At 46.8% G+C, this 27,877-nt stretch overlaps 1 protein-coding gene and 1 pseudogene across 2 annotated transcripts; both read left to right on the top strand.

Moving 5' to 3' along the window:
* The first annotated feature begins 30 nt into the window (after positions 1-30).
* On the top strand, positions 31-27,672 carry LOC103191230 (butyrophilin subfamily 1 member A1-like). Of its 2 annotated transcripts, none has more exons than XM_042344832.1 (7): positions 31-139; positions 1,490-1,557; positions 2,369-2,716; positions 3,104-3,223; positions 5,826-5,843; positions 25,356-25,382; positions 26,576-27,672. In XM_042344832.1, exons 2-7 carry the CDS (start codon positions 1,500-1,502, stop codon positions 27,100-27,102), a joined length of 1,098 nt encoding a protein of 365 aa, XP_042200766.1. In that variant the 5' UTR covers positions 31-139; positions 1,490-1,499; the 3' UTR covers positions 27,103-27,672. The 2 variants fall into 2 exon arrangements, with proteins under 2 accessions (XP_042200766.1, XP_042200767.1); XM_042344833.1 differs by having other exon boundaries at positions 75-139; positions 3,158-3,223.
* Positions 13,450-15,759, top strand: LOC121851179 (annotated as a pseudogene).
* Positions 27,673-27,877: the final 205 nt, after the last annotated feature.

The raw sequence follows: 27,877 nt of genomic DNA, 5'->3' as shown, positions 1-27,877 counted from the left end.
TTGCCTATTTAGGTGCTGTACATTCTTTGCGATGTAACTCCCACAAGACAATTTGACAGTCAGACAAATGCAATTCCGGTCACACATCAATACAGTTTTACCTGTGAAGATTCCTCTCTTTGAGGCAAATCACCAACAGGTAAGTGTCAGAAATTGTTGCCTGAAATGACATTAGACTGTGATTGAAAAAAAATATTTTATTCTGTATTCCAGTCATAGATTTATTAGTTTTGCCGTCACCTCTGGTGATGTGGAGTTTAAATATGAAAAAGAGGTTCTCTATTGTCAGGTTTGTGTCAATAGTAAAGCGGGAGCTCTGCAGTCAGTTTATTCCCAGTTTGTTGTTTAAATGCTGAGAATTGGAGGCAAGTGAGGAGGGAGGGAATGGGAGCTCCTCTCTGACCTGCACCATGTTGGGGTGAATAAGGAGCGGCTGTGAGGAGGGGGAGGGCAGGAGCACATTACAGCAGTTAACACATAACACGTTTCCACCCCAATAATCCTCATGGAGACCCCCAGTACGGGGCCAGCGGGGGCCTCACTGTCACAATTAAAGAGGTCAGATCACTATTCCAACAGAGAATGCAGTTTGTTCTGCTGTGTATGTAAATGTAAATACATGTTGTAAGATCACACAATTATTAATTATGTTTTCCATGTTTATTAATTACCGGCTGAACCTATTGCAGCTGCACTTGCAACCAAAGGATCCAATATGGAATGAGGATTTTAGTATTATTATATGTTATATTATATTATTGTATTTCATATTAGTTTACTGTACTTTATATTAGATCATTGTACTTTATATTAGATTTTTGTACTTTATAACAACAACAACTTGTACTTCTATAGCACCTTCTATATGGATGGTGGATAACAGCGTCTTTGGATTGTTGTTTGCCTCCAGGATGACTTTGGATTAAAAGTCAGATTGGCCTGTGAAGGGGAGAGGCAGTAGGTGCGGAGGTGCTCGAGCCACAGCTGGCAGTTTATAGTATATTATTATACTTTTATATTATATGATTATAATTTATATTATCCTAATTTATATTACATTATTAGCCTTGATATAAAGATAGGAGATCCACCCAAAAAATGCCCCTGGTTTTCTCTCATGCAACTTTGTTTCAGAATACATTAGCGTAGATGTATCTCTCTGGAATGGTGTGTGTTTTCTCTGTCAAAACCGTGTTGCAGTATACGATGCACACCTCAAATTGTGGGGCTGAATTAAAGTATTTTTTAAATGTAGCTCATCAGTGATAGGTGTTCCACAAAACAAATATGCCCATGACACTCCAACTTGAAAGACCTTTCTGATGACTTATAATCAATGTTAATTGGTTATTAGCATTATTGGCTTGACACGCAGACAAATTCACACAAACATTTTGTCTTGATTAATATAGATAGATATACAAACACAAGTCTCTGTGTGTATGATCTGAATTGCTGTGTTGTAACCAGTTCTGATCTCATTGTGAAGGTCCGAGAGGATGAGCTGGAAACACTTTCTTCAGGTCCTATGGCTTGCGCTTCCCCTCTCACTGGCTGGTAAGGAAACACATTGAATCTGTTTGATTTTGTTGGTGTTAAATTGCTGAGGGTAAAGGGAGAGCTGCTGAAGGTGGCGGCTGGGAGTGAGTGTGATTCACACACTGACAGCTGCTAATGTTCCAGGAGTTGGGCAAAGCCTCAAAGATTCAAGTCCAGGTGGGGCTAAACTTTAGCCAAGTTTCTTTTCTCCACCCTTCTCTGTTTACCTTGCAATAACTAGGAACTCGGTTGTTCACTTATAATCGTGAAGGGAATTTTCTCCAATAGCTCTACAATAGCTCCTCACCGTTGGAATCACCTCAATCAGATCACCCCTTAAACATCCTCAGTGCTGAGGAATATAATCTAAGTCTAAACAGCCTCTCAACACAGCTAAACCATTTCATCCCAGGGATTAATTCATGGATCAGCTTCTCAACATTGGTTGCCTCAAGTCATAGCTTCAGTTGAGGCCTGACAGCACCTCAATTTACATTCCTCTTGTTACAAAGACCATCATTAATCTCACTTGTTGTATTCTGAACTCGTCCCTCAAGGATTATTATCATTGTTTATGTCGGAACTAATTGATATCACAGTGACTTTTTTTTGCTCAGCCGTGATTCTGACACATGCAGAAACCCATTACCGTGTTTAAGAGGATCCAAATCAAGCTGAGATTTCCGTGCATCCCATCTAGACATGGAAATTTCACAGATAGGTTGTTGGAATGGAATGCGCTCTCTCACCCGGGAGGGAGACATCTTGCATTACAGAGTTTGTCTGAGTCAGTTGATTCCTAACTTATCCATTGTTTGTTATTAAACAGAGAAATTCACAGTCAGTGGCCCGGCCCTCCCTGTCTCAGCCATTGCTGGTTCGGATGTTGTCCTGGACTGTAAGTGTTCCACAGACCTGCCCCTAGAGGGTGTGGAAGTGAAGTGGTTCAGGACAAGATATGACTCCCCAGTGCATTTATACAAGGAGGGACGTCATCAACTGCAGAAGCAGAAAGAAACCTACAGAGGCAGAACACAACTGTTTGTGGAGGAGTTTATCAATGGCAATGTGTCTCTCAGACTGGAAGATGTGCGGGTGTCAGACCACGGAGAGTACACGTGCTTCGTTGAGTACTCTGAATGGTATGAAGAGGCAGTGATGGAGTTGAATGTTATTGGTCAGTAATGTTTACAACTCATTTTTATTTGATAAAATTCACATTGTACAAAAATAACAATTCATTAACTTAACAACACTCAGTAACTGGATGGTCAGGGAGGATTTTGAAGGTCTCCTCAGTGTTAAAAGCCAAATGGAAAAAAAACCTTGAATCATCCAGGTTGGTAGACCTCGGGGACCTCAGTTTATCATCTTATCCAAAGAACGGCACCTCCGACAATGCAACACCTCCAGCAATGCACTGGAGCTTCAGCTTAGACTATTTGATTCCAAATCCCGATATGGGGACTTGAACCCACAACCTTCTGACTCAGAGGGAAGAGTGCTACCACTGAGCCAGGCTGACACACCACTTCTTTAAATGTCTATTTACATTTCTTGACAGACGACTTCTTTCCCAAAATGCCAGTGAGTTTGATGGTTTCCTCACTGCTCTTAGGACTTGCCATAATGGTGCTGAGTGTTCTTGTCGGCTACAGTATAAAACAGCATCGAGAAATCAAAGGTACGTTCCCACCAGTAACATCTCCCATTACAAGTCACACATTGTTTGTTTTCATGAAACAAATACTTTCTATGAAACAATTGTTACACTAATTGTGATTGTATTTCAAAGTCCTTAATTTTATTGTGTACCACTGAAATAAGAACAAAATTACATGTGTGTAGCTCCTTTCATGTTGAGAGGACAACAACAACAACAAGATTCCATTTATAAAGCGCCTTTCACGTCAGGAGGACGTCCCAAGGCGCTGCACAGTTGGGTCATGACCCGAGCAGGGGGGAAATGGTCAGGGTGAGGGGAGGGAAGGGAGCGAGGAGGGGGGAAATGGTCAGGGTGAGGGGAGGGGAGGGAGCGAGGAGGGGGGAAATGGTCAGGGTGAGGGGAGGGATGGGAGGGAGCGAGAAGGGGGAAGAGAGTCGAGAGGGGAGCTGAAGGCTCGGTCAAAGAGAAAGGTTTTGAGACCGGCCTTGAAGGAGGAGAGGGAGGAAGCGGCGAAGGCACTGGGGGATAGAGTTCCAGAGCCTCGGGGCTGAGAGGCTGAAGGCCCGACCACCGATGGTAGGGCGGTTGGGGCGGGGGACCTGGAGCAGACCGGAGCCAGAGGAACGGAGGGTACGGGCAGGTAGGTAGGGGGATAGTAGGTTGGAGAGGTAGGAGGGAGCAAGGCCGTGAATGGCCTTGTAGGTGAGGATGAGGATATTGAAATCAATCCTCTGGGGGATGGGGAGCCAGTGGAGGCCAGCGTGGGTGGGAGTGATGTGTTCCGGAAGCCTGGTGCGGGACAGTACACGAGCTGCAGAGTTCTGAATGACCTGCAGTTGTGGAGGGAGGTGGCGGGAAGGCCGGCGAGGAGAGAGTTCCCATAGTCCAGTCTTGAGGTGACAAAGGCGTGAACCAGGGTTTCAGCAGCGTGAGGGGTGAGGTAATGCCGTAGTCTGGCGATGTTCCGGAGGTGATGGAAGGCGGTGCCAGTTGTGGTGCGGATGTGAGGGAGAAAGGACAGCTCAGGGTCGAACAAAACGCCGAGGTTCCTGACTGGCTTTGAGAGGTGGAGAGTGCAGCCTTGGATGCTGATGGTGTCGGCGCCTGAGGTGCGGAGGCGCTGACGCGAACCAATCAGGAGGGCCTCGGTTTTTCGCACGTTGAGCTGAAGAAAGTTGTCTCTCGTCCAGGACTCGATGTCGGACAGGCAGCTGTCAGGACATCGGTGGTCGTGGAGTTGAGAGTAGAGGAGGAAAGGTAGAGTTGGGTGTCATCCGCATACATGTGGAAGTTAACTCCATGTCTGCGGATGATGTCACCAAGGGGGAGCATATAGAGGGTGAAGAGGAGGGGACCGAGGACAGAGCCCTGAGGGACTCCACATGAGACAGTACGGGGGGTGGAGGAGAAGCCATTCGTCGAGACAAAGTGAAGACGGTGAGAAAGGTACGACCTAAACCACTAAAGGACAGTGCCTTGAAGGTTGAGGTGGGAGGACAAGCGGTGGAGTAGGATAGCGTGGTCGACCGTATCGAATGCTGCCGATAGGTCGAGGAGGACGAGGAGGCAGAGGGAGCCCTGGTCACAGATGGTCAGGATATCATTGGTGACCTTGACCAGGGCAGTTTCTGTGCTATGGGCAGCACGGAAACCTGACTGAAGGGGTTTGAAAAGAGAATGGGTGGAAAGGAAAGAGCGCAGTTGGGAGGCGACAACTCTTTCCAGGACCTTGGAGAGAAAGGGGAGGTTGGAGATGGGCCGGTAGCTTGATAACGTCCCAAGGCATTAGATAGTCAGAGTTTTGGACCCGAGCTGCGGGTTGGGATTGGGGAGGGTGTATGGCATGGGGAATCAGGGTGATTGAAAGCAGGGTCGAAGAGGAGATTCTTAACATGGGTCTTGCAGGCAGCAAGGAAGGAGGCGAGGCTGAGGTTTAACTGTATTTAGACGTCCAGAGGATCGGTGAGAGTGAGTGAGCTCCACCATTTTCATGGCAGATAATGATCCGTTGCCAAGTTTGGTGCAACATCTTCTGTACCATGATGGAGTAACAAGTTGATATGTATCTCTGATAGCTTGTTTCACCTCCTCTGTAGTTTTAGAAAATAAAAATTAATTTTAGAAAGAAAACCTGGGGTTGCTAAACACCCTGTAGATTATCCCTCAACATAAAACTGTATTCATCATAATAATAATCCTTGCATTTGATATAGCGCCTTCTCACATCTGCGAGAGGTCACAACGCACCTCATAGAATATACTGCAAATTTATTTGACTGTATATTTTGTGGGCAAAACACTGCAGCCAATTGCGCTCAGTAGTGGCCAACAAAGTCGTGGATTGAGTGATCAAATTATTAATAGTTTTTGGAAGGAATTATTACTCCCGGAAAAGCCATACACCAATCCACTAACAACCAGTCTCTATGTACTGCTGGGTAAACAGAGGCATGTGGAGTAAGGAAACTTGCCCAACATGTCGCACTACCGGGAATCGAACCCAGGTCTCTCGCTTGTGAGGCGAGTGCTCTAACCACTGAGCTACAGGAATATACATAATCAGTTTGTCAATGTAGTAACAATGTGTCTATACTAACAATTTACATTTTTTATTCAACAGACCTTCAGAAAAGACTGGGTAAGCAAAATTATACAACAATCTCTGTTGTGATGAAATCTCATTGACATTAGATCACCTCAACACCAAATAGTTGCATAAAATGTGTTTCACACAATCTTCGGGACTGAGAGATAAATGTTAACAAACCCCAATATTTATCCTGAGATACTAATAATCGACTGAGATGAAGGTAGTGCATGAACCAAAAAGATAGATTTACTTTGAAAGCAATAATGTGCAGAGCTATGGGGTAAGAGCAGGAGAATGGGACTAATTGGTAGTTATTTCAAAAACATGTCACGGGTACGATGGGCCGAATGCCCTCCTTCTGTGCTGTAAGATACAGTCTATATTTCTATATATTCTATATATTCTATATCAATTCGAGTTATGTTATGGTTATTAATTGGTACACTTCCCCTTCTCTTACACAGCTTTCTTACCAACCGTCATTGCCGAGAGTTAGTGCTCGGGCTGCCTCCTTCCTTGTTGGAAAATGTTCCACAAAATCCTGGTCAAATTTTATAAACAGCTTCACTTTTCAGGCCTCACAAGTCCTTTATCACAGTAATAATAATAATAATAATGACCATAAGCCTTACATTTAATATAATGCTTTTCGCATCTTCTAGACGTCTCAAAGTGCTTCACAGAATATACTGCAAAGTGTATTCTGTATATTTATGGGCAAAAAGCAGCAACCAAATTGAAGTGACCAATTTATTATGGTTTTTTTTCTTGAGGGATTATTATTAGGCGTGTGGAGTGTGGAAACTGAATTAAATTCAGATTTTTATTGATAAATGGTTTCAGATCTTGAACATTTCTGAAGTAAATTATAAAGGAAATATACCAGTGATATCACCTCATGTGGAGGGTTTCTGATCACTGAAAGCTGAGAAAAAGTAAATCAAAACTACCAAATTAATTCCAATGTATTACAAACTTAACCAGAAATAACTTAATTTCAGACCTACTAGAAAAAAATAAAGCATAAAGTACATTACGATATATATTATTATTTATAGTAAATACTATCAAGCACATTATTATGGCCTTGCTGATTTGGCTAATCTTTTGAATTATGGAGTCCTGTAGCTCAGTGTTTAGAGCATTCGCCTCACAAGCGAGAGGTCACGGGTTTGATTCCTAAACAGGGAAAAACCTAAGGCCAGTTTCCTTACTCCACGTGCCTCTGTTTACACAGCAATAAGTGGGAACCTGGCTGTTTGTCAATTAATCTTCACTTTTCCAGGTGTAATAATCTCTTTAAAAGCAAAATTTAGAGCAGTCGCTTTGCAAGTGAGAGACCTGAGTTCAATCCCAGGCAGAGGGCGAAACCTTGGTTAAATTCCCTTAATCCACACAGAGCCTAATAATAATCCCTCCAAAAAAACAAAACAATAATAAATTGGTCATTTTCAATCCATGACTGTGTGTGGGACACTGCTGTGCGCAATTGGCTGCCGCGTTCGCCCACAAATATACAATCAATTCACTTTACAGTGTATTCTGTGAGGCGCTTTGGGAAGTCCTCCAGACGTGAAAAGCACTATATCAAATGCAAGGATTATTATTATTATTATTTTTAAAATAATAATTTGGGTCACTCAATCCATGTCTGTTTGTGTGACACTGCTGTGCACAATTGACTGCTGTGTTTCGCTCACAAAATACAGTCAATTCACTTAGCAGTAAATCCTGTGATGCGCTTTGAGACATCTCAATGACGTGGTAAAGCTCTATATCAAATGCAAGAATTATTACAATGATTATAATTAATATATAGAGAAAACTCTAATTAAGTTATCAGCATCTCACACATTATAATCTGTGGCTGGTGTGAATTGGCTGAACACAGCGGCAGCTCTCAGTGTGAGGGGCAGTGGCTTTCCATGGACTCACTCATGTACATTGACTTCAAACATGAACATACTCCTCATCTGCGTGTGCGGCAGCTGTGAAACTGATTAATTCTCCTTTCTTCTTGTTTCCAGAGCGGAGAAAGTTCACCCCTACGCAGGTAAGAGTCTCAGTAACCTGGGAACACAATATTCCCATAAACCTGCCACGTTCATTGTCAAACACTGGGACTGTCCACTCTGAAAGGAACTCCTGCAATCGGTTACACTCTGTTACAAAGTGGTCCATAAGATATGGATTGGTCAGTGACATGTAGAATGAACACAGTCATCCTGGAGGGATAAAAGATGTGTCAGCCGGGCTCAGTGGGAGCTTTCTCGCCTCTGAGTCAGAATCTCACATCGGATCTTGGAATCACATCGTCTAAGCTGATGCTCCAATTCAGTGCTGGGGGTGTGTTGTATTGACAGAGGTGTCCTTCAGATGAGATGTTAAACCGAGGTCCTGTCTGCCTCTTCTGGTGGCCATTAAAGATCCCGTGGCAGAACTCGACAAGAGAAGGGAGTTTCCCCTGGTCAACAAATCCCCCAAATAAAATTGATCCCTCACCCCAGGACTGTTGGTGCAACGCTTCTGAGTGCAAACTGGATGCCATGTTTCTCCCATAAATCACACAGTCAATTCACTTTAGAGTATATTCTGGTTTGATGATGTGATAAGCACTGTATCAAACACAAGGATTATTATTATAAAAGTCTTGCAGAGTTAAATATATTATAATTTTTCAAATAAGACTCTTGGGTGGAAAACAGGTCAGTGGAAATATCAGAAAATTCAATCAGAAGGTGAGAGGAAAATAGGCAGACTCTGCCTTTGTGATTTGAGGAAATGTTCAGAGCAACAAATGCAAAGTGCAGGAATATAATTTTTCTCCAGAGAGATGGGAAAACTGGAAAAAGTAGTCCATGTTCATCACAATCCATCAACCGGGGAAATCTAATCCATGGTTATACAAGATCCTAAAATCATGAACAAGAACAATTTACAGGTTTGTGCTGCCAGGACTGGTTTACTTTTCCAAAATGTAAATGTCAACATTTCCACATCGCGGCCTTCGCTTTCCTCCCCCTCCAACACACACACCGTCACTTACACCCCCACACAAAACACACCCTCACATCACCCCCCACCCCTGACACACACACACACATACAGTGAACCTTTTTTCTGGATTCTGTTACCACGAGATGTTGATGTATTACACAGTGTGTAATGTGTGATGCTAAAGATTATTTTATTTATAGCTGTAAGTGTGGTTCACTGTTCTGAGTAATGTTCTGATTCTCACTCTAGTTACAGTCACTCTGGATCCTGACACAGCCCATCCTCAGCTCATCCTGTCTGACGACCTGATCAGTGTGAGAGTTGGAGATGAACAGCAGCAGCTCCCGGACATCCCGGAGAGGTTCATTAACTGGCCATTTGTGCTGGGATCTGAGGGCTACATGTCGGGGGGACATTACTGGGAGGTGCAGGTGGGCAACAAGACTGACTGGATTGTGGGAGTAGCCAGAGAGTCGGTGGACAGAAAAGAACCCATCACAGAGGGTGGAGTCTGGTGTGTGTGTCTGATGGGTGTGGTCTATTATGCTCTGACCTCCCATCGTACCTGTCTGACCCCGAGAGAGAGACCCGGGAAGGTCGGAGTGTTCCTGGACTATGAGGGGGGACAGGTGTCATTTTACAACGCTGACAACATGGCTCATCTCCACACTTTCACCCAAACTTTCACTGAGAAACTTTATCCTCTGTTCAGTCCCTGGTATAATGAGGACGGAGGAAACTCTGAGCCGCTGACAATCTGCTCAGTGAGAGCTTAATAAGATGGAAAACCCTCAGCCATTCACTAGATTGATAAGCGGTGGGTGAAAATATTCTCGGGGAGATGAGTGGGACTGTTCCCCTTAAGACGGATGTGATCTCTGTGCCATCATCAAAGATGGGTTCTCCTCCCTCTTCACCACTGACTCCGAGGTCCATCGGCCAATCAGAGCTCATGATGTCCAGACGAGCAGCCGTTGACAAGTTAGGTGAAGGGCAAGAGGGGCCCATGTGTTGGGGACGTTGAGGAGACTGACTGTGGTCTTCCTCAGGGCTTTTTCCTCCCAGCTCCCCTTAAACAGGTGACGGTAATAGGTTGTGGGAGGAGGGTGGGAGGAGGGGGTATGGGTGCTGAGACCCTTCGAGCACTCGTAACCCGCTGTCTACACAGAGCTTTACTTGTTTTTTCTTATTAATAATAATCAATCCTTGTGTCTCCCTTTGTGATTGCTTTTGATGACTATATTCATTTTAATACCTTTTATCTGTTTATGTAATTAAACAATGAATCACAAGATGATTATTAATGATAACAATAATCCTTGCATTTCATATAGGGCCTGATAACACCTTCGAGATATCTCAAAGCCCTTCACAGAATATAATGGAAAGTTGATTGCGTATGTATTTTGTGGGCAAAACGCAGCAGGCAATTGCACACAGTAATGTCCCACACACAGTCGTGTTTAAAATTATTTAATTATTATTTAAATAATTTTATCTTTCTATCCCAGACAGCTCGGTTTATATATGAAAAATAAAATATTTGAAACTCCTGAAGAAATATTAAACTCTAATTTATAATAATAACAAAGATCCGATATGGAACGTAGATTGCAGTGATAGCACTGACAAACCATTTAACATGCCACGAACACTGTATGTACACCTTAAGCAAAACTCCCATACATGTGCGATGGGTCATAGCTCATCAACAATGAAAGATATTGTCAATGCTATGCTAACCGGACGAGTTTATATGTGATCCAGATTGTCTTTGAGTTATTGCAAAGCTTCCATGTAGATGACATTTACAGTTTCTCCTTCGAACATGATGTACAGGTTTTGAGATCATGTCGTTCTGTGTCGAAGTCCAACTGAGCTGTTCTTTGTTCTTCAGTTTCATTTATTCAGACTTCTCTCCTTTGTGTGGCATTTTTGTTCTCCTTGGAAGGCTTGATCTTCCCTTAGGTATCCTTAAGATTAAGAAAATGTGCCTTTGGGATGGCGGCTGTTGGAAGGACTCAATAGGAAGACTCAGTGGGAGGATTCCTTGTTGGGAGGACTTAGTGGGAGGACTCCTTTCGCTATGTTATTGCAGAATATGGAAGGGAGTGTGATTTGTTGCAGAGTACTGTGCATACTCATATTTTGAGGATTAAGCTCATCAACGATAGATATCTGCCCACAAAAATATGCCCATGACACTCTGCATTGCATACTTTTCTGATGAGGTATAAATCATGTCACCTGGTAAATTTCCTTTGCACCCTGCAGAACTCTAGCTGAGGCCTAACCAGTGTTTTATAAAGTACCACTTCCTGAATTTTGCCCCTATTAATACAGCCAAGTATTTCCTATATATTTTTAAATAGCTTTGTCTTCCTGTCCTGCGACCTTCAAAGATTTACTGTACCAACTATGAGGTCCCACATCCCGAAATACATCACTTTGCATTTCTCCACATTAAACTTCATGTGCCACATGTCTGCCCATTCTACCACTCTGTCTACGTCCTCTTATATTCTGCTACTATCCTCCTCTCCGTTCACTGCTTGTCTTAGCTTAGTATCATCTGCAGACTTAAAACTTGGCAATTGTACTCCCTTTAGCCAATTCAATTCCGCTCAGCCGGCTCTGGCTGCTCAACGTCCCCCGACCCACCCGCCCACCATTGGCGGGAGAGCCTTCAGCCACTCCGCCCGAACCTCTGGGAATCCATCCCCCATCACTCCGCCTCGCCCCCTCCTTAGCCTCCTTTAAGTCTCGCCTCAAGACCCTCCTCATCGACCACACCATCGGCCTCTCCCCTCCCCCTCCCCCTCCCCCCCGACCCCACTCAGGTCTGAAATGCTGTACTCTGTCCAGCGCCTCAGGACGTCCTCCCGTCGTGAAAGGCGCTATACAAATGTAATCGTGTTGTTGTCTGAGTGGCTGTTCACATTTGAACAATTTAATGTACATTTCCAACTGATTCCGGCACTTACTGGAAACTTCAGCAAATTTCTTGCAGCACTTTCTCGAAGTTACAGCTGATGAGCTGTGGTGTCGGCACTTGACATGAACTTTTGGCTCATTTCCAGCTGCACTGTCGAGAAACTTCTGCTGATTTCCAGTAACTTTACACATCTTCACTTCAATAATAATAACTTCATATAAACTTTGACTTCGTGATGTTTTGGACACTTTCAATGAAGTTTCAGCGGATCTCCCGCTGTGTCTATCACTTCCCCAAAATTTCAGCAAAAATTGCGAACAATTTGATATGAGTTCCCAATGGTTTACAGCACTTTCCAGAAGTTTCAGCTGATAACCAGCGGTCGAACACTCACGTGAACGTTTGTCTGGTTTCCAGCGACACATTCCCAAAGTTTCGGCTGATTTCCAGTGATCGCGATCTCCACATATTAAGAAGAAGTCGCGGCTGATTCCAGATGTTTGGAAACTTTTGCGCTAATTTTCAGCTGATTTCCAGCTGTTTGGGGGCATTTTTCCTGAAGTTTGTGCTGATTTTCGGGTGTTTCTGCCCTTTACACTGAGGTGCCGCTGATTTTCAGGTTTCGGCACTTTTGCGCTGTATTTGTGCTGAATTCCAGATGTTCCCAGAAGTTTCGATGCGGTTTTCCTGATTTACAGCGGATTCTCCGCTTCGTTCCTTCCTGAGGTTTCCCCACAGTTCCGCCGCTCTGATTGGCCGCCAACCCGGAAGCTTCTGGGGGTTTCTGTCCGTGACGTCACCGCACCGCCCTCTGATTGGCCGCCGTGGGCGACAGACCCGCCCACAGCCCGAGCAGCTGATGCCATATACAGAGAGTCAGAGCCACAGCCACAGAGTGACCGAGAGCAGAGCCACAGAGTGACCGAGAGCAGAGCCACAGCCACAGAGTGACCGAGAGCAGAGCCACAGCCACAGAGTGACCGAGAGCAGAGCCACAGCCACAGAGTGACCGAGAGCAGAGCCACAGCCACAGAGTGACCGAGAGCAGAGCCACAGCCACAGAGTGACCGAGAGCACAGCCACAGCCACAGAGTGACCGAGAGCACAGCCACAGAGTGACCGAGAGCAGAGCCACAGAGTGACCGAGAGCAGAGCCACAGAGTGACCGAGAGCAGAGCCACAGAGTGACCGAGAGCAGAGCCACAGAGTGACCGAGAGCACAGCCACAGAGTGACCGAGAGCAGAGCCACAGAGTGACCGAGAGCACAGCCACAGCCACAGAGAGACCGAGAGCACAGCCACAGCCACAGAGTGACCGAGAGCAGAGCCACAGCCACAGAGAGACCGAGAGCACAGCCACAGCCACAGAGAGACCGAGAGCAGAGCCACAGCCACAGAGTGACCGAGAGCACAGCCACAGCCACAGAGAGACCGAGAGCACAGCCACAGCCACAGAGAGACCGAGAGCAGAGCCACAGCCACAGAGTGACCGAGAGCAGAGCCACAGCCACAGAGTGACCGAGAGCAGAGCCACAGAGTGACCGAGAGCACAGCCACAGCCACAGAGTGACCGAGAGCAGAGCCACAGAGTGACCGAGAGCACAGCCACAGAGTGACCGAGAGCAGAGCCACAGCCACAGAGAGACCGAGAGAGACAGAGAGAGAGACTGAGAGTGAGACAGAGAGAGAGAGAGAGAGAGAGGAGAGAGAACGAAAGACAGAGAGAGAGAGAGAGAGAGAGAGAGAGAAAGAAGACACAGAGAGAAAAACTTCTTCGCAGCGACTCCACCACAAGATCCACTGCCATTGGGACAGCGATTCCGAGTCAAAGCTCTGAGTTCCATAAAGTCCCGGCCACTGACTGCAGGACAATGGCCACAGCGATTGGCATCGACCTGGGCACCACCTACTCCTGTGTGGGTGTGTTCCAGCACGGCAAGGTGGAGATCATCGCCAACGACCAGGGCAACCGCACCACGCCCAGCTACGTGGCCTTCAACGACACCGAGAGGCTGATCGGGGAGGCGGCCAAGAACCAGGTGGCCCTCAACCCCCCCAACACCGTCTTTGATGCCAAGAGGCTGATAGGGAGGAAGTTCGATGACCCTGTGGTGCAGGCGGACATGAAGCACTGGCCTTTCCAGGTGTTGAGCCAGGGGGGAAAACCCATGGTGCAGGTTGAGTACAAGGGAGAGCCCAAGACTTTCAACCCTGAGGAGATCTCCTCTATGGTTCTAACCAAGATGAAGGAGATCGCTGAGGCTTATCTGGGCTCCAAGGTCACCAACGCTGTCATCACGGTGCCCGCTTACTTCAACGACTCCCAGCGCCAGGCCACCAAAGATGCCGGAGTGATAGCAGGGCTCAATGTCCTCCGAATAATCAACGAGCCCACGGCGGCCGCCATCGCATACGGCCTGGACAAGAAGGGCCACGGGGAGAGGAACATCCTGATCTTCGACCTGGGTGGGGGCACCTTCGATGTGTCCGTCCTCACCATCGATGGTGGGATCTTCGAGTCAAATCCACGGCTGGTGATACCCACCTGGGGGGCGAGGACTTTGACAGCCGCATGGTTGACCACTTCATCCAGGAGTTCAAGAGAAACACAAGAGGGACATCAGCCAGAACAAGAGGGCGGTCAGGAGGCTGAGGACAGCCTGTGAGAGGGCAAAGAGGACTCTGTCTTCAAGCACCCAAGCCAGCATTGAGATCGACTCCCTCTTTGAAGGCATCGACTTCTACACCTCCATCACCAGGGCACGGTTTGAGGAGCTCAATGGGGACCTGTTCAGAGGGACCCTGGAGCCAGTGGAGAAAGCATTAACTGACGCGAAGCTGGACAAGTCTCAGATCCAAGATGTGGTCCTCGTCGGTGGCTCCACTCGCATCCCGAAGATCCAGAAACTTCTGCAGGATTTCTTCAACGGCCGAGAGCTGAACAAGGGCATCAACCCAGATGAGGCAGTGGCTTATGGTGCGGCTGTGCAAGCCGCCATCCTGATGGGTGACAAGTCTCAGAACGTGCAGGACCTTCTCCTGCTGGACGTGACTCCTCTGTCCCTGGGGCTGGAGACGGCGGGAGGCGTGATGACCGCCCTCATCAAGAGGAACTCAACCATCCCCACCAAACAGACCCAGGTCTTCACCACCTACTCCGACAACCAGCCCGGCGTCTTGGTGCAAGTGTATGAGGGTGAGAGAGCCATGACCAAGGACAACAACCTCCTGGGCAAGTTCGAGCTGAGTGGAATCCCCCGGCCCCCCGTGGGTTCCGCAGATCCAGGTCACCTTCGACATCGATGCCAATGGTATCCTGAACGTCTCGGCTGCTGACAAGAGCACAGGCAAGGAGAACAAGATCACCATCACCAACGAGAAGGGTCGGCTGAGCAAGGAGGAGATTGAGAGGATGGTGCAGGAGGCCGAGAACTACAAGGTGGATGACGAGTTGCAGCGGGAGAGGGTGGCGGCCAAGAACGGGCTGGAGTCGTTCGTCTACGCAGCCAAAAGTGCAATGGAGGACAAGAGCACAGAGGGCAAGGTGGGCGAGGAGGAAAGGAGGCAGGCGCTGGACAAGTGCAGACAGGTCATTGCCTGGCTGGATGGAAACCAGACGGCGGAGAAGGAAGAGTTTGAGCACCAGCTGAAGGAGCTGGAGAGGGTGTGCAGTCCTGTCATGGCCAGGCTGAGGCAGGGAGGGGCAGCGGGGAGCGAGCAATCGGGCAAGAGCTGTCCATCTACGGGCCCAACCGTGGAGGAAGTGGATTGAACGTCGCCGATGAACTTCCTGCCACTTTGGCACATGCTCAGATGATAATCTTTCCCACCTTCGGACACTTGGTTTATATATATATATATATATGTTTAAATGATAAGTTTGTAGACAGCCACACATATCTATATACAGCTTCATGCCAGATATCTGTACACACTGCAGCAGGGCAGGTTTCTGTAAATATGGGAGGACTTTACTTGACGTTTTCGTGGAATATAATATTCCTTGCATTTGATACTCAATCCAGCACTGTTTGTGGGATGTTGCTGTGTACAATTGATGCTGCATTTCACCCAGAAAATAGTCACAGCGCTTTACAGGATATTCTGTGAAGCACTTTGACATGACTCAACCATGTGATAAGGAGCTATATCAAATGGAAGGATTATTATTGTCACAATTGAGGCTTTCACGTCTCGAGGACATTGCAATTCACTTTACAGTGTGTTCTGTGAAGCGCTTTGGGACGTCCTCCCGACGTGAAAAGCGCTATATCAAATGCAAGGATTATTATTATTATTATTTCAAGGCGCTACACGGGATTTCACTGTGAAGTTTAGTGACTGCTGTAAAAACTGTATTACTTGGGCTTTCTCTATCTACATCACATTTCAGAGCATTACGGAATTTGGCTAATTCTTAAAAACACCTAAAACCTTAATTTTGCAGCTGTACTTTCTGTGAATTCTCGTTCCAGAAAACCCATTGTCAAATTGAGATTGTCGTCAAGTTTGTCAAAGTCTGGATATTCTATAATGTTGTAAGAAGTCAATTTAGAACTGATTTGGGATTTCACTCTTGTACTTAAAAAGCAAATAATTGCCGGTGTAAGAAAGGAGAGAGGGACTACTTGGGAACTCATTCAAAGAGTTGGCATAGGCTCGATGGGCCGAATCGACTGCTTCTGTGCTGTAAGATTGTTTGATGTTTGTTTTGCTCCAATGATCTGTTGTGAATGTATGTCAATGTGTCAGCAGTGGGATTGTGAATATCATTTTATTAAACAGTTTATACCAGAGATATTTGTGTGTGTGTGTCGCAGTGTGTCAGACTGCCTCGGATGCTGGAGCTCTCACTTCTCAGTCACCTTTTCCTCACGTCTCCTGATGGATGTTGTTGAGCGATTTGAGGAACACAGTCATACGGTGAGACTTAAAATGACAGTGAACCTGGGCTTATACAGTGGAAGCCATTTAAGACGTACACGCCAGGGTCGGGCGTTTTGTCCGAATTAATCGGCGTCTGAATTTAACTGGTTTCAAATCTCACCCGGTTTGATCAGGAGGACATCCCAAGGCGCTGATACCAATTACTGGTATGTAAAGGCCTGAACAGAAAGCTCAGTATCATTCACAAGGAAAACATGGCAATTGTCCCTTTATAAGCAATATTTCCAGAAAAAGGGAGTAAAATTTACAGAAATTTAAACTTTTTTATTGAAAACTTCTCTCAAGTCAGACTGCACCAGATCAGTGTGGCGTCTCTCTCTGATGCTCGCAACAATGTCGTGAAGTGCGTTCGAACACTTGCCGTAGAGTCCGCTCTTTAGTAAGAAGCTTTCTGCCTCTCGCAGGCCGGTCAGAGCTGTGCCGGCCGTCACAGACGGGGCCTCGTTCTCCTCAGAGTCGCTGTCACTGTCGTTCTCGACTAGCAAGCGCTCGGCGGCCACAGCTTCAGTCACGATGGCCTCGTGGTCCTGGGGATCACGGCAGAGTAGATCAGCGTCAATGTCCAGGAACTGGTCAGTGATCTGCCTCTCGCCCTCGGCCTCTGCACTTGTCCTCCCCTCAGCCTCAGTGCAGGGAGCAGCGTCACCAGTCACAAACCCGGCCTTTGCGAAGCAGTCGGATATCATCTTAGGCTTCATGCTCTCCCAGGCCCTGGCAACCATACCGATGGCATCCAGTAGGCTGATGTGTCTCACCACCTCTCCCACCGTGGCGTGGGGACTGATCACGTTGCCTTCGATGGCGTCCAGGAGGCGCTTTCGTAGCTCCTCGCGGTAGGAGAGCTTCAGGTTTCGGATGACTCCTTGACCCATGGGCTGGATCAGAGTGGTGTCCGGGGAATCAGCTCCAGGCAGATGTTCTCTAGGGTTGGAATGGGCAGGTGACATGGTGCGCTGTCCATGAAAACAAGAATCTTACGCCCCTGCTCGACCAGCTCTGTGTCCCACTGCATCAGCCAATCCTTAAAGATCCCTCTCGTCATCCACGCCATCTTATTGGCCTTATAGATGACGGGCAGAACAGTGAGGTCGACTCCCTTCATACAGCGAGGGCACTGGCTCTTCCCGATGACCAGCAGTTTGCGCCGGTCGCTGCCGGTCATGTTGGCGCAGACCATCAGCGCGATGCTGTCCATCGCCCTCTTCACACCGCTCAGCACCGTTCGGTGGAAATACAATGAGCCGTCGGGCGCCGCACGGTAGTACAGTCCCGTTTCCTCTGCGTTGTAGATGTCATCGGCGGCGTAGGAAGAGAGCAGCGCGCTGCTGGTGTCAGCGCCCTCTACGGCAGCGGTCTTCAGCTCTCCGGGAAGCAGTCTGTACACGATGTTGTTACGTGCCTTCCAGCGGCTAAACCAGCCGTCAGTCACCGTGAAGCCCGGCTTCCCGAGGTCACGTGCCAGGCTCTCTGCTTTGGCTTTGAGGATGGGCCCATTGAGCAGCTGCCCCTCAGTGGACGCCCTTTGGAACCACAGAAGGAGAGCGTGCTCCACCTGGGGATCTTTGCCTTTGCGATCCCTCTTCTTACGCAGACCAACATCGCCCTCGGCTAAGGAGGACGCTGTGTGGCGCAGCTTCATCTCACTGGCGATGATGTCGCCCAGGGTCGACTTCTTGACCCCGAGTCTTCTGGCCAGTTCTCGTAGCGGAGTTCCTCGCGGCTCCATCTTGACTCTGTCTAACACTTCTATCTTCTCCAAGAGCGTCCGAGACATTTTCTTCGACATTGCGGCTTTTTATCTCGCGCTGTGTGAGAGGATGACATGAATTAATGATGAAAGATAATAATCCGTATATTTGATACAGCGCCCGATCACAGCGTTGAGACATCTCAAAGCACTTGACAGGCAGGTGAAGGCGGTGGATAGTGAAAGCTTTGTTAGAGAAGGAGCCAACATTTTGGAGGGTGATGCGAATTGGGGAGCTGGTGGGAGAGGGTTTCGGGGAAAATGACTATCAAGTATGAGGGGTAAGAAATAATAATAATATTCCTTGAATTTGATATATCACATCTTTGAGACCTTATCACATCTTTGAGGTATTTCAAAGGGGTTCACAGAATAAACTGTGAAGTGAATTGACTGTGTAGTTTGTGGGCGGAGGATGGCAGCTAATTGCGTACAGCAGTGACCCACAGACACTCGTGGATTGAGTGACCAAATTATTATTTATTTTATTCAGTTGGGAAGGATGTGCATGAGGGCAGTGAGGGAAGGCGAGGGGTTACCATTCGGAGGCAGGGGAGGCAGGCCTTGCAGAGAGCGCTGACCATGGGGCAGTTGGGGTGGCGGCTCTGGGACAACCATTGCCAAGTGTTGCGGTGAGCCTGGTGGAGGATGCTCAGGCTGTGGAGGGGCTCAGGAGAGAGATCAGGCGAAGAGGGCGATAGGAGACAAGAATTGAATGTAATAATAATTCTTGCATTTGATATAGTGCCTCATCACATCTTTCAGACGTCCCAAAGGGCTTCACCCAATTTTGTGTAAAGTGAATTGACTGTGCATTTTGTGGGCGAAACGTAATAATTATCCATGCGTTTGGTATAGTGACTTACCACATAGTCACGACGTCTCGAAGCGCTTCACAGGACATACTCTAAAGCGTATACTTTGACTGTATACTTTGTGAGCGAAGTGCGACAGCCGATTGTGCACAGCAGCAGCGTCCCGACAAACAGTCATGGATTGAAGTAAACAAATTACTATTATTATTATTGTACGGATTATTACACCCGGAAAAGCGACGCACAACTGGGTGAAGTGAGAGAGAGGGAGTGAGAGGGAGAAAAGAGAGTCAGAGCGAGGGAGTGAGAGCGTGAGAGGGAGTGAGAGAGAGAGGGAGTGAGAGAGAGACTGAGTGAGAGAAAGGGAGTCAGAGCGAGGGAGACAGTGAGAGAGAGGGTGAGAGAGAGAGAGAGAGAGAGAGGGAGTGAGAGCGAGAGAGAGCGAGTGAGAGAGCGAGAGAGGGAGTGAGAGAGAGTCGGAGACAAAGAGAGTCGGAGAGATGGAAAAGGAGAGCGAGCGGTCAGGGAGCGAGGAAGCGAGAGCGAGAGAGAGAGAAAGGGAGTGAGAGAGCGAAAGAAAGTCGGAGAGATGGAGAAGGAGAGTGAGCGGTCAGGGAGCGAGGGAGCAAGAGAGAGGGAGAGGGAGTGAGAGAGAGAGAGCGAGAAAGAGCAAGAGAGAGGGCGAGGGAGTGAGAGAGAGAGAGTGAGAGAGAGAGAGAGGGAGTGAGAGAGAGGGAGTGAGAGAGGGAGCGAGAGAGGGAGTGAGAGAGATGGAGTGAGAGAGAGGGAGTGAGAGAGGGAGTGAGAGTCGGAGAGATGGAGAAGGAGAGCGAGCGGTCAGGGAGCGAGGGAGCGAGAGAGAGGGAGAGGGAGTGAGAAAGAGAGAGCGAGAAAGAGCAAGAGAGAGGGAGAGGGAGGGGGAAGAGAGTCGGAGAGATGGAGACGGAGAGCGAGCGGTCAGGGAGCAAGAGCGAGAGAGAGAGGGAGTGAGAGAGGGAGTGAGAGAGGGAGTGAGAGAGAGGAGTGAGAGAGGGAGTGAGAGAGAGGGAGTGAGAGAGGGAGCGAGAGAGGGAGCGAGAGAGGGAGTGAGAGAGAGGGAGTGAGAGAGGGAGTGAGAGAGAGGGAGTGAGAGAGGGAGTGAGAGAGAGGGAGTGAGAGAGAGAGTGAGAGAGGAGTGAGAGAGGGAGTGAGAGAGAGGGAGTGAGAGAGGGAGTGAGAGAGGGAGTGAGAGAGAGGGAGTGAGAGAGAGGGAGCGAGAGAGGGAGTGAGAGAGGGAGTGAGAGAGAGGGAGCGAGAGAGGGAGTGAGAGAGGGAGTGAGAGAGGGAGTGAGAGAGGGAGTGAGAGAGGAGCGAGAGAGGGAGTGAGAGAGAGGGAGTGAGAGAGAGGGAGTGAGAGAGAGGGAGTGAGAGAGGGAGTGAGAGGGAGTGAGAGAGAGGGAGGAGAGAGGGTGAGAGAGGGAGTGAGAGAGGGAGTGAGAGAGGGAGTGAGAGTCGGAGAGATGGAGGAGGAGAGCGAGCGCTCAGGGCGGAGGGGAGGAGATGATGATAAACGGTAACGTGTTGATTTCCGGGAAGTTTTGGGGGAAATGACGGATTCCTTCCCGTCCGCCGGAAGCGGTCAATGCCCCCCCCCCCCCCCCCCCCCGCTCTGGCTGCTGATTGGCCGCCCGGAGCCGCTGTCAATCAATGTGCGGTGGTGACTCCGCCCCTCTCCGGCCCCGCCCTCCTCTCGGTCCCGTTCCTCCCGCCCCCTTCGCTGATTGACAGCCGTCGGATGGAAACCGGTTCAAGGCCCAAACCAACCGGGACCCGGCGCCTGTTGTCCGAATTAACCGGTGTCCAACGTTACCCGAGTACCGCGGCCGCCATTGTGTGCGGTTATATGCCGCGGTGACGCTGTGTCACCAACGGGTGGCGCTGCCCCGCGCGCTGTGTGGTTATATGCTGCGGTGACGCTGTGGCACCAACAGGTGGCGCTGCAGCCGCTCCGCACTGTCAGTGAGACACCGCCACCATCACAGAGATAGGGCGCTTTCACCGCGCAGTGCATTGTGGCTCCTGAGCACCGCCATTGCTCCCGTTGCTTCTGGTCAGTGTCAGCAACACTGTGTCTGTGAGTGTAATGTGAGTGTGTCATGTGAGTGTGTGAGTGTGACTGTGTGTAATGTGAGTGTGTGTGTGTCTGAGTAAGTGTGTCTGTGTGTATCTGTGTGTTTCTGTGTGTGAGTGTGTGTCTGAGTGTGTGTGTGATGTGTGATGTATGTGTGAGTGTAATGTGAGTGACTGTGTAATGTGAGTGTGTGTGTGTCTGAGTGTGTGTGTCTGTGTATATCTGTGTGTGAGTGTGTCTATGTTTATGTGTATCTCTTGTCTGTGTGTGTATCTCTGTGTGTGTGTGTGTGTCTCTGTGTGTGTGTATCTCTTGTCTGTGTGTGTATCTCTGTGTGTGTGTGTATCTGTATCTGTGTGTGTGTCTCTGTGTGTGTGTGTGTATCTGTATCTGTGTGTGTGTCTCTGTGTGTGTGTGTGTGTCTCTCTGTATCTGTGTCTGTGTGTGTGTCTCTGTGTGTGTGTGTGTGTCTCTCTGTATCTGTGTCTGTGTGTGTGTCTCTGTGTGTGTGTGTGTCTATCTGTGTGTATCTGTGTGTGTGTGTGTATCTGTGTCTGTGTGTGTGTCTCTGTGTGTGTGTGTGTCTCTGTGTGTGTGTGTGTGTGTCTCTGTGTGTGTGTGTGTCTCTGTGTGTGTGTGTGTGTCTCTGTGTGTGTGTCTATCTGTGTGTGTCTCTGTGTGTGTGTGTGTCTCTGTGTGTGTGTGTGTGTCTCTGTGTGTGTGTCTATCTGTGTGTGTCTCTGTGTGTGTGTGTGTGTGTTTAATGTGAGTGTGTGAGTGAGTAATGTGAGTGTGAGTGTGTGTAATGTGAGTGTGTGTCTGTGTCTATCTGTGTGTGTGTGTGTCTGTGAGTGTGTTTCTCTGTGTGTGTGTGTCTGTATCTGTGTGTGTGTGTGTCTGTATCTCTGTGTGTGTCTGTATCTCTGTGTGTGTGTCTGTATCTCTGTGTGTTTGTCTGTATCTCTGTGTGTGTGTGTTTCTGTGTGTGTGTCTGTATCTGTGTGCGTGTGTGTCTGTATCTCTGTGTGTGTGTTTCTCTGTGTGTGTGTTTGTATCTCTGTGTGTGTGTGTCTGTATCTGTGTGTGTGAGCGACATCTGGCGACAACTCTTTCCAGGACCTTGGAGAGAAAGGGGAGGTTGGAGATGGGCCGGTAGCTTGATAACGTCCCAAGGCATTAGACAGTCAGAGTTTTGGACCCAAGCTGCGGGTTGGGATTGGGGAGGGTGTATGGCATGGGGAATCAGGGTGATTGAAAGCAGGGTCGAAGAGGAGATTCTTAACATGGGTCTTAAAGGAAGCAAGCAAGGAGGCGAGGCTGAGGTTTAACTGTATTTAGACGTCCAGAGGATCGGTGAGAGTGAATGAGCTCCACCATTTTCATGGCAGATAATGATCCGTTGCCAAGGTTGGTGCAACATCTTCTGTACCATGATGGAGTAACAAGTTGATATGTATATCTGATAGCTTGTTTCACCTCCTCTGTAGGCTTAGAAAATAAAAAATCATTTTAAGAAAGAAAACCTGGGGTTGCTAAACACCCTGTAGATTATCCCTCAACATAAAACTGTATTCATCATAATAATAATCCTTGCATTTGATATAGCGCCTTCTCACATCTGCGAGAGGTCACAACGCACCTCATAGAATATACTGCAAATTTATTTGACTGTATATTTTGTGGGCAAAACACTGCAGCCAATTGCGCTCAGTAGTGGCCAACAAAGTCGTGGATTGAGTGATCAAATTATTAATAGTTTTTGGAAGGAATTATTACTCCCGGAAAAGCCATACACCAATCCACTAACAACCAGTCTCTATGTACTGCTGGGTAAACAGAGGCATGTGGAGTAAGGAAACTTGCCCAACATGTCGCACTACCGGGAATCGAACCCAGGTCTCTCGCTTGTGAGGCGAGTGCTCTAACCACTGAGCTACACGACTATACATAATCAGTTTGTCAATGTAGTAACAATGTGTCTATACTAACAATTTCAATTTTTTATTCAACAGACCTTCAGAAAAGACTGGGTAAGCAAAATTATACAACAATCTCTGTTGTGATGAAATCTCATTGACATTAGATCACCTCAACACCAAATAGTTGCATAAAATGTGTTTCACACAATCTTCGTGACTGAGAGATAAATGTTAACAAACCCCAATATTTATCCTGAGATACTAATAATCGACTGAGATGAAGGTAGTGCATGAACCAAAAAGATAGATTTACTTTGAAAGCAATAATGTGCAGAGCTATGGGGTAAGAGCAGGAGAATGGGACTAATTGGTAGTTATTTCAAAAACATGTCACGGGTACGATGGGCCGAATGCCCTCCTTCTGTGCTGTAAGATACAGTCTATATTTCTATATATTCTATATATTCTATATCAATTCGAGTTATGTTATGGTTATTAATTGGTACACTTCCCCTTCTCTTACACAGCTTTCTTACCAACCGTCATTGCCGAGAGTTAGTGCTCGGGCTGCCTCCTTCCTTGTTGGAAAATGTTCCACAAAATCCTGGTCAAATTTTATAAACAGCTTCACTTTTCAGGCCTCACAAGTCCTTTATCACAGTAATAATAATAATAATAATGACCATAAGCCTTACATTTAATATAATGCTTTTCGCATCTTCTAGACGTCTCAAAGTGCTTCACAGAATATACTGCAAAGTGTATTCTGTATATTTATGGGCAAAAAGCAGCAACCAAATTGAAGTGACCAATTTATTATTGTTTTTTTTCTTGAGGGATTATTATTAGGCGTGTGGAGTGTGGAAACTGAATTAAATTCAGATTTTTATTGATAAATGGTTTCAGATCTTGAACATTTCTGAAGTAAATTATAAAGGAAATATACCAGTGATATCACCTCATGTGGAGGGTTTCTGATCACTGAAAGCTGAGAAAAAGTAAATCAAAACTACCAAATTAATTCCAATGTATTACAAACTTAACCAGAAATAACTTAATTTCAGACCTACTAGAAAAAAATAAAGCATAAAGTACATTACGATATATATTATTATTTATAGTAAATACTATCAAGCACATTATTATGGCCTTGCTGATTTGGCTAATCTTTTGAATTATGGAGTCCTGTAGCTCAGTGTTTAGAGCATTCGCCTCACAAGCGAGAGGTCACGGGTTTGATTCCTAAACAGGGAAAAACCTAAGGCCAGTTTCCTTACTCCACGTGCCTCTGTTTACACAGCAATAAGTGGGAACCTGGCTGTTTGTCAATTAATCTTCACTTTTCCAGGTGTAATAATCTCTTTAAAAGCAAAATTTAGAGCAGTCGCTTTGCAAGTGAGAGACCTGAGTTCAATCCCAGGCAGAGGGCGAAACCTTGGTTAAATTCCCTTAATCCACACAGAGCCTAATAATAATCCCTCCAAAAAAACAAAACAATAATAAATTGGTCATTTTCAATCCATGACTGTGTGTGGGACACTGCTGTGCGCAATTGGCTGCCGCGTTCGCCCACAAATATACAATCAATTCACTTTACAGTGTATTCTGTGAGGCGCTTTGGGAAGTCCTCCAGACGTGAAAAGCACTATATCAAATGCAAGGATTATTATTATTATTATTTTTAAAATAATAATTTGGGTCACTCAATCCATGTCTGTTTGTGTGACACTGCTGTGCACAATTGACTGCTGTGTTTCGCTCACAAAATACAGTCAATTCACTTAGCAGTAAATCCTGTGATGCGCTTTGAGACATCTCAATGACGTGGTAAAGCTCTATATCAAATGCAAGAATTATTACAATGATTATAATTAATATATAGAGAAAACTCTAATTAAGTTATCAGCATCTCACACATTATAATCTGTGGCTGGTGTGAATTGGCTGAACACAGCGGCAGCTCTCAGTGTGAGGGGCAGTGGCTTTCCATGGACTCACTCATGTACATTGACTTCAAACATGAACATACTCCTCATCTGCGTGTGCGGCAGCTGTGAAACTGATTAATTCTCCTTTCTTCTTGTTTCCAGAGCGGAGAAAGTTCACCCCCTACGCAGGTAAGAGTCTCAGTAACCTGGGAACACAATATTCCCATAAACCTGCCACGTTCATTGTCAAACACTGGGACTGTCCACTCTGAAAGGAACTCCTGCAATCGGTTACACTCTGTTACAAAGTGGTCCATAAGATATGGATTGGTCAGTGACATGTAGAATGAACACAGTCATCCTGGAGGGATAAAAGATGTGTCAGCCGGGCTCAGTGGGAGCTTTCTCGCCTCTGAGTCAGAATCTCACATCGGATCTTGGAATCACATCGTCTAAGCTGATGCTCCAATTCAGTGCTGGGGGTGTGTTGTATTGACAGAGGTGTCCTTCAGATGCGATGTTAAACCGAGGTCCTGTCTGCCTGTTCTGGTGGCCATTAAAGATCCCGTGGCAGAACTCGACAAGAGAAGGGAGTTTCCCCTGGTCAACAAATCCCCCAAATAAAATTGATCCCTCACCCCAGGACTGTTGGTGCAACGCTTCTGAGTGCAAACTGGATGCCATGTTTCTCCCATAAATCACACAGTCAATTCACTTTAGAGTATATTCTGGTTTGATGATGTGATAAGCACTGTATCAAACACAAGGATTATTATTATAAAAGTCTTGCAGAGTTAAATATATTATAATTTTTCAAATAAGACTCTTGGGTGGAAAACAGGTCAGTGGAAATATCAGAAAATTCAATCAGAAGGTGAGAGGAAAATAGGCAGACTCTGCCTTTGTGATTTGAGGAAATGTTCAGAGCAACAAATGCAAAGTGCAGGAATATAATTTTTCTCCAGAGAGATGGGAAAACTGGAAAAAGTAGTCCATGTTCATCACAATCCATCAACCGGGGAAATCTAATCCATGGTTATACAAGATCCTAAAATCATGAACAAGAACAATTTACAGGTTTGTGCTGCCAGGACTGGTTTACTTTTCCAAAATGTAAATGTCAACATTTCCACATCGCGGCCTTCGCTTTCCTCCCCCTCCAACACACACACCGTCACTTACACCCCCACACAAAACACACCCTCACATCACCCCCCACCCCTGACACACACACACACATACAGTGAACCTTTTTTCTGGATTCTGTTACCACGAGATGTTGATGTATTACACAGTGTGTAATGTGTGATGCTAAAGATTATTTTATTTATAGCTGTAAGTGTGGTTCACTGTTCTGAGTAATGTTCTGATTCTCACTCTAGTTACAGTCACTCTGGATCCTGACACAGCCCATCCTCAGCTCATCCTGTCTGACGACCTGATCAGTGTGAGAGTTGGAGATGAACAGCAGCAGCTCCCGGACATCCCGGAGAGGTTCATTAACTGGCCATTTGTGCTGGGATCTGAGGGCTACATGTCGGGGGGACATTACTGGGAGGTGCAGGTGGGCAACAAGACTGACTGGATTGTGGGAGTAGCCAGAGAGTCGGTGGACAGAAAAGAACCCATCACAGAGGGTGGAGTCTGGTGTGTGTGTCTGATGGGTGTGGTCTATTATGCTCTGACCTCCCATCGTACCTGTCTGACCCCGAGAGAGAGACCCGGGAAGGTCGGAGTGTTCCTGGACTATGAGGGGGGACAGGTGTCATTTTACAACGCTGACAACATGGCTCATCTCCACACTTTCACCCAAACTTTCACTGAGAAACTTTATCCTCTGTTCAGTCCCTGGTATAATGAGGACGGAGGAAACTCTGAGCCGCTGACAATCTGCTCAGTGAGAGCTTAATAAGATGGAAAACCCTCAGCCATTCACTAGATTGATAAGCGGTGGGTGAAAATATTCTCGGGGAGATGAGTGGGACTGTTCCCCTTAAGACGGATGTGATCTCTGTGCCATCATCAAAGATGGGTTCTCCTCCCTCTTCACCACTGACTCCGAGGTCCATCGGCCAATCAGAGCTCATGATGTCCAGACGAGCAGCCGTTGACAAGTTAGGTGAAGGGCAAGAGGGGCCCATGTGTTGGGGACGTTGAGGAGACTGACTGTGGTCTTCCTCAGGGCTTTTTCCTCCCAGCTCCCCTTAAACAGGTGACGGTAATAGGTTGTGGGAGGAGGGTGGGAGGAGGGGGGTATGGGTGCTGAGACCCTCGAGCACTCGTAACCCGCTGTCTACACAGAGCTTTACTTGTTTTTTCTTATTAATAATAATCAATCCTTGTGTCTCCCTTTGTGATTGCTTTTGATGACTATATTCATTTTAATACCTTTTATCTGTTTATGTAATTAAACAATGAATCACAAGATGATTATTAATGATAACAATAATCCTTGCATTTCATATAGGGCCTGATAACACCTTCGAGATATCTCAAAGCCCTTCACAGAATATAATGGAAAGTTGATTGCGTATGTATTTTGTGGGCAAAACGCAGCAGGCAATTGCACACAGTAATGTCCCACACACAGTCGTGTTTAAAATTATTTAATTATTATTTAAATAATTTTATCTTTCTATCCCAGACAGCTCGGTTTATATATGAAAAATAAAATATTTGAAACT

The sequence above is a fragment of the Callorhinchus milii genome, unplaced genomic scaffold (genome assembly GCF_018977255.1).
Source record: "Callorhinchus milii isolate IMCB2004 unplaced genomic scaffold, IMCB_Cmil_1.0 Scaffold30, whole genome shotgun sequence".
In the NCBI taxonomy this organism is placed as follows: domain Eukaryota; kingdom Metazoa; phylum Chordata; class Chondrichthyes; order Chimaeriformes; family Callorhinchidae; genus Callorhinchus; species Callorhinchus milii.
This window is presented reverse-complemented; position numbering and strand designations above follow the sequence as displayed.

Coding starts and splice junctions, on each gene's coding strand:
- LOC103191230 (XM_042344832.1), top strand. CDS start 1,500: ATGAGCTGGAAACACTTTCTTCAGGTCCTATGGCTTGCGCTTCCCCTC. Junction 1,558..2,368: donor GCTTCCCCTCTCACTGGCTG/GTAAGGAAACAC, acceptor GTTATTAAACAG/AGAAATTCACAGTCAGTGGC. Junction 2,717..3,103: donor GATGGAGTTGAATGTTATTG/GTCAGTAATGTT, acceptor ATTTCTTGACAG/ACGACTTCTTTCCCAAAATG.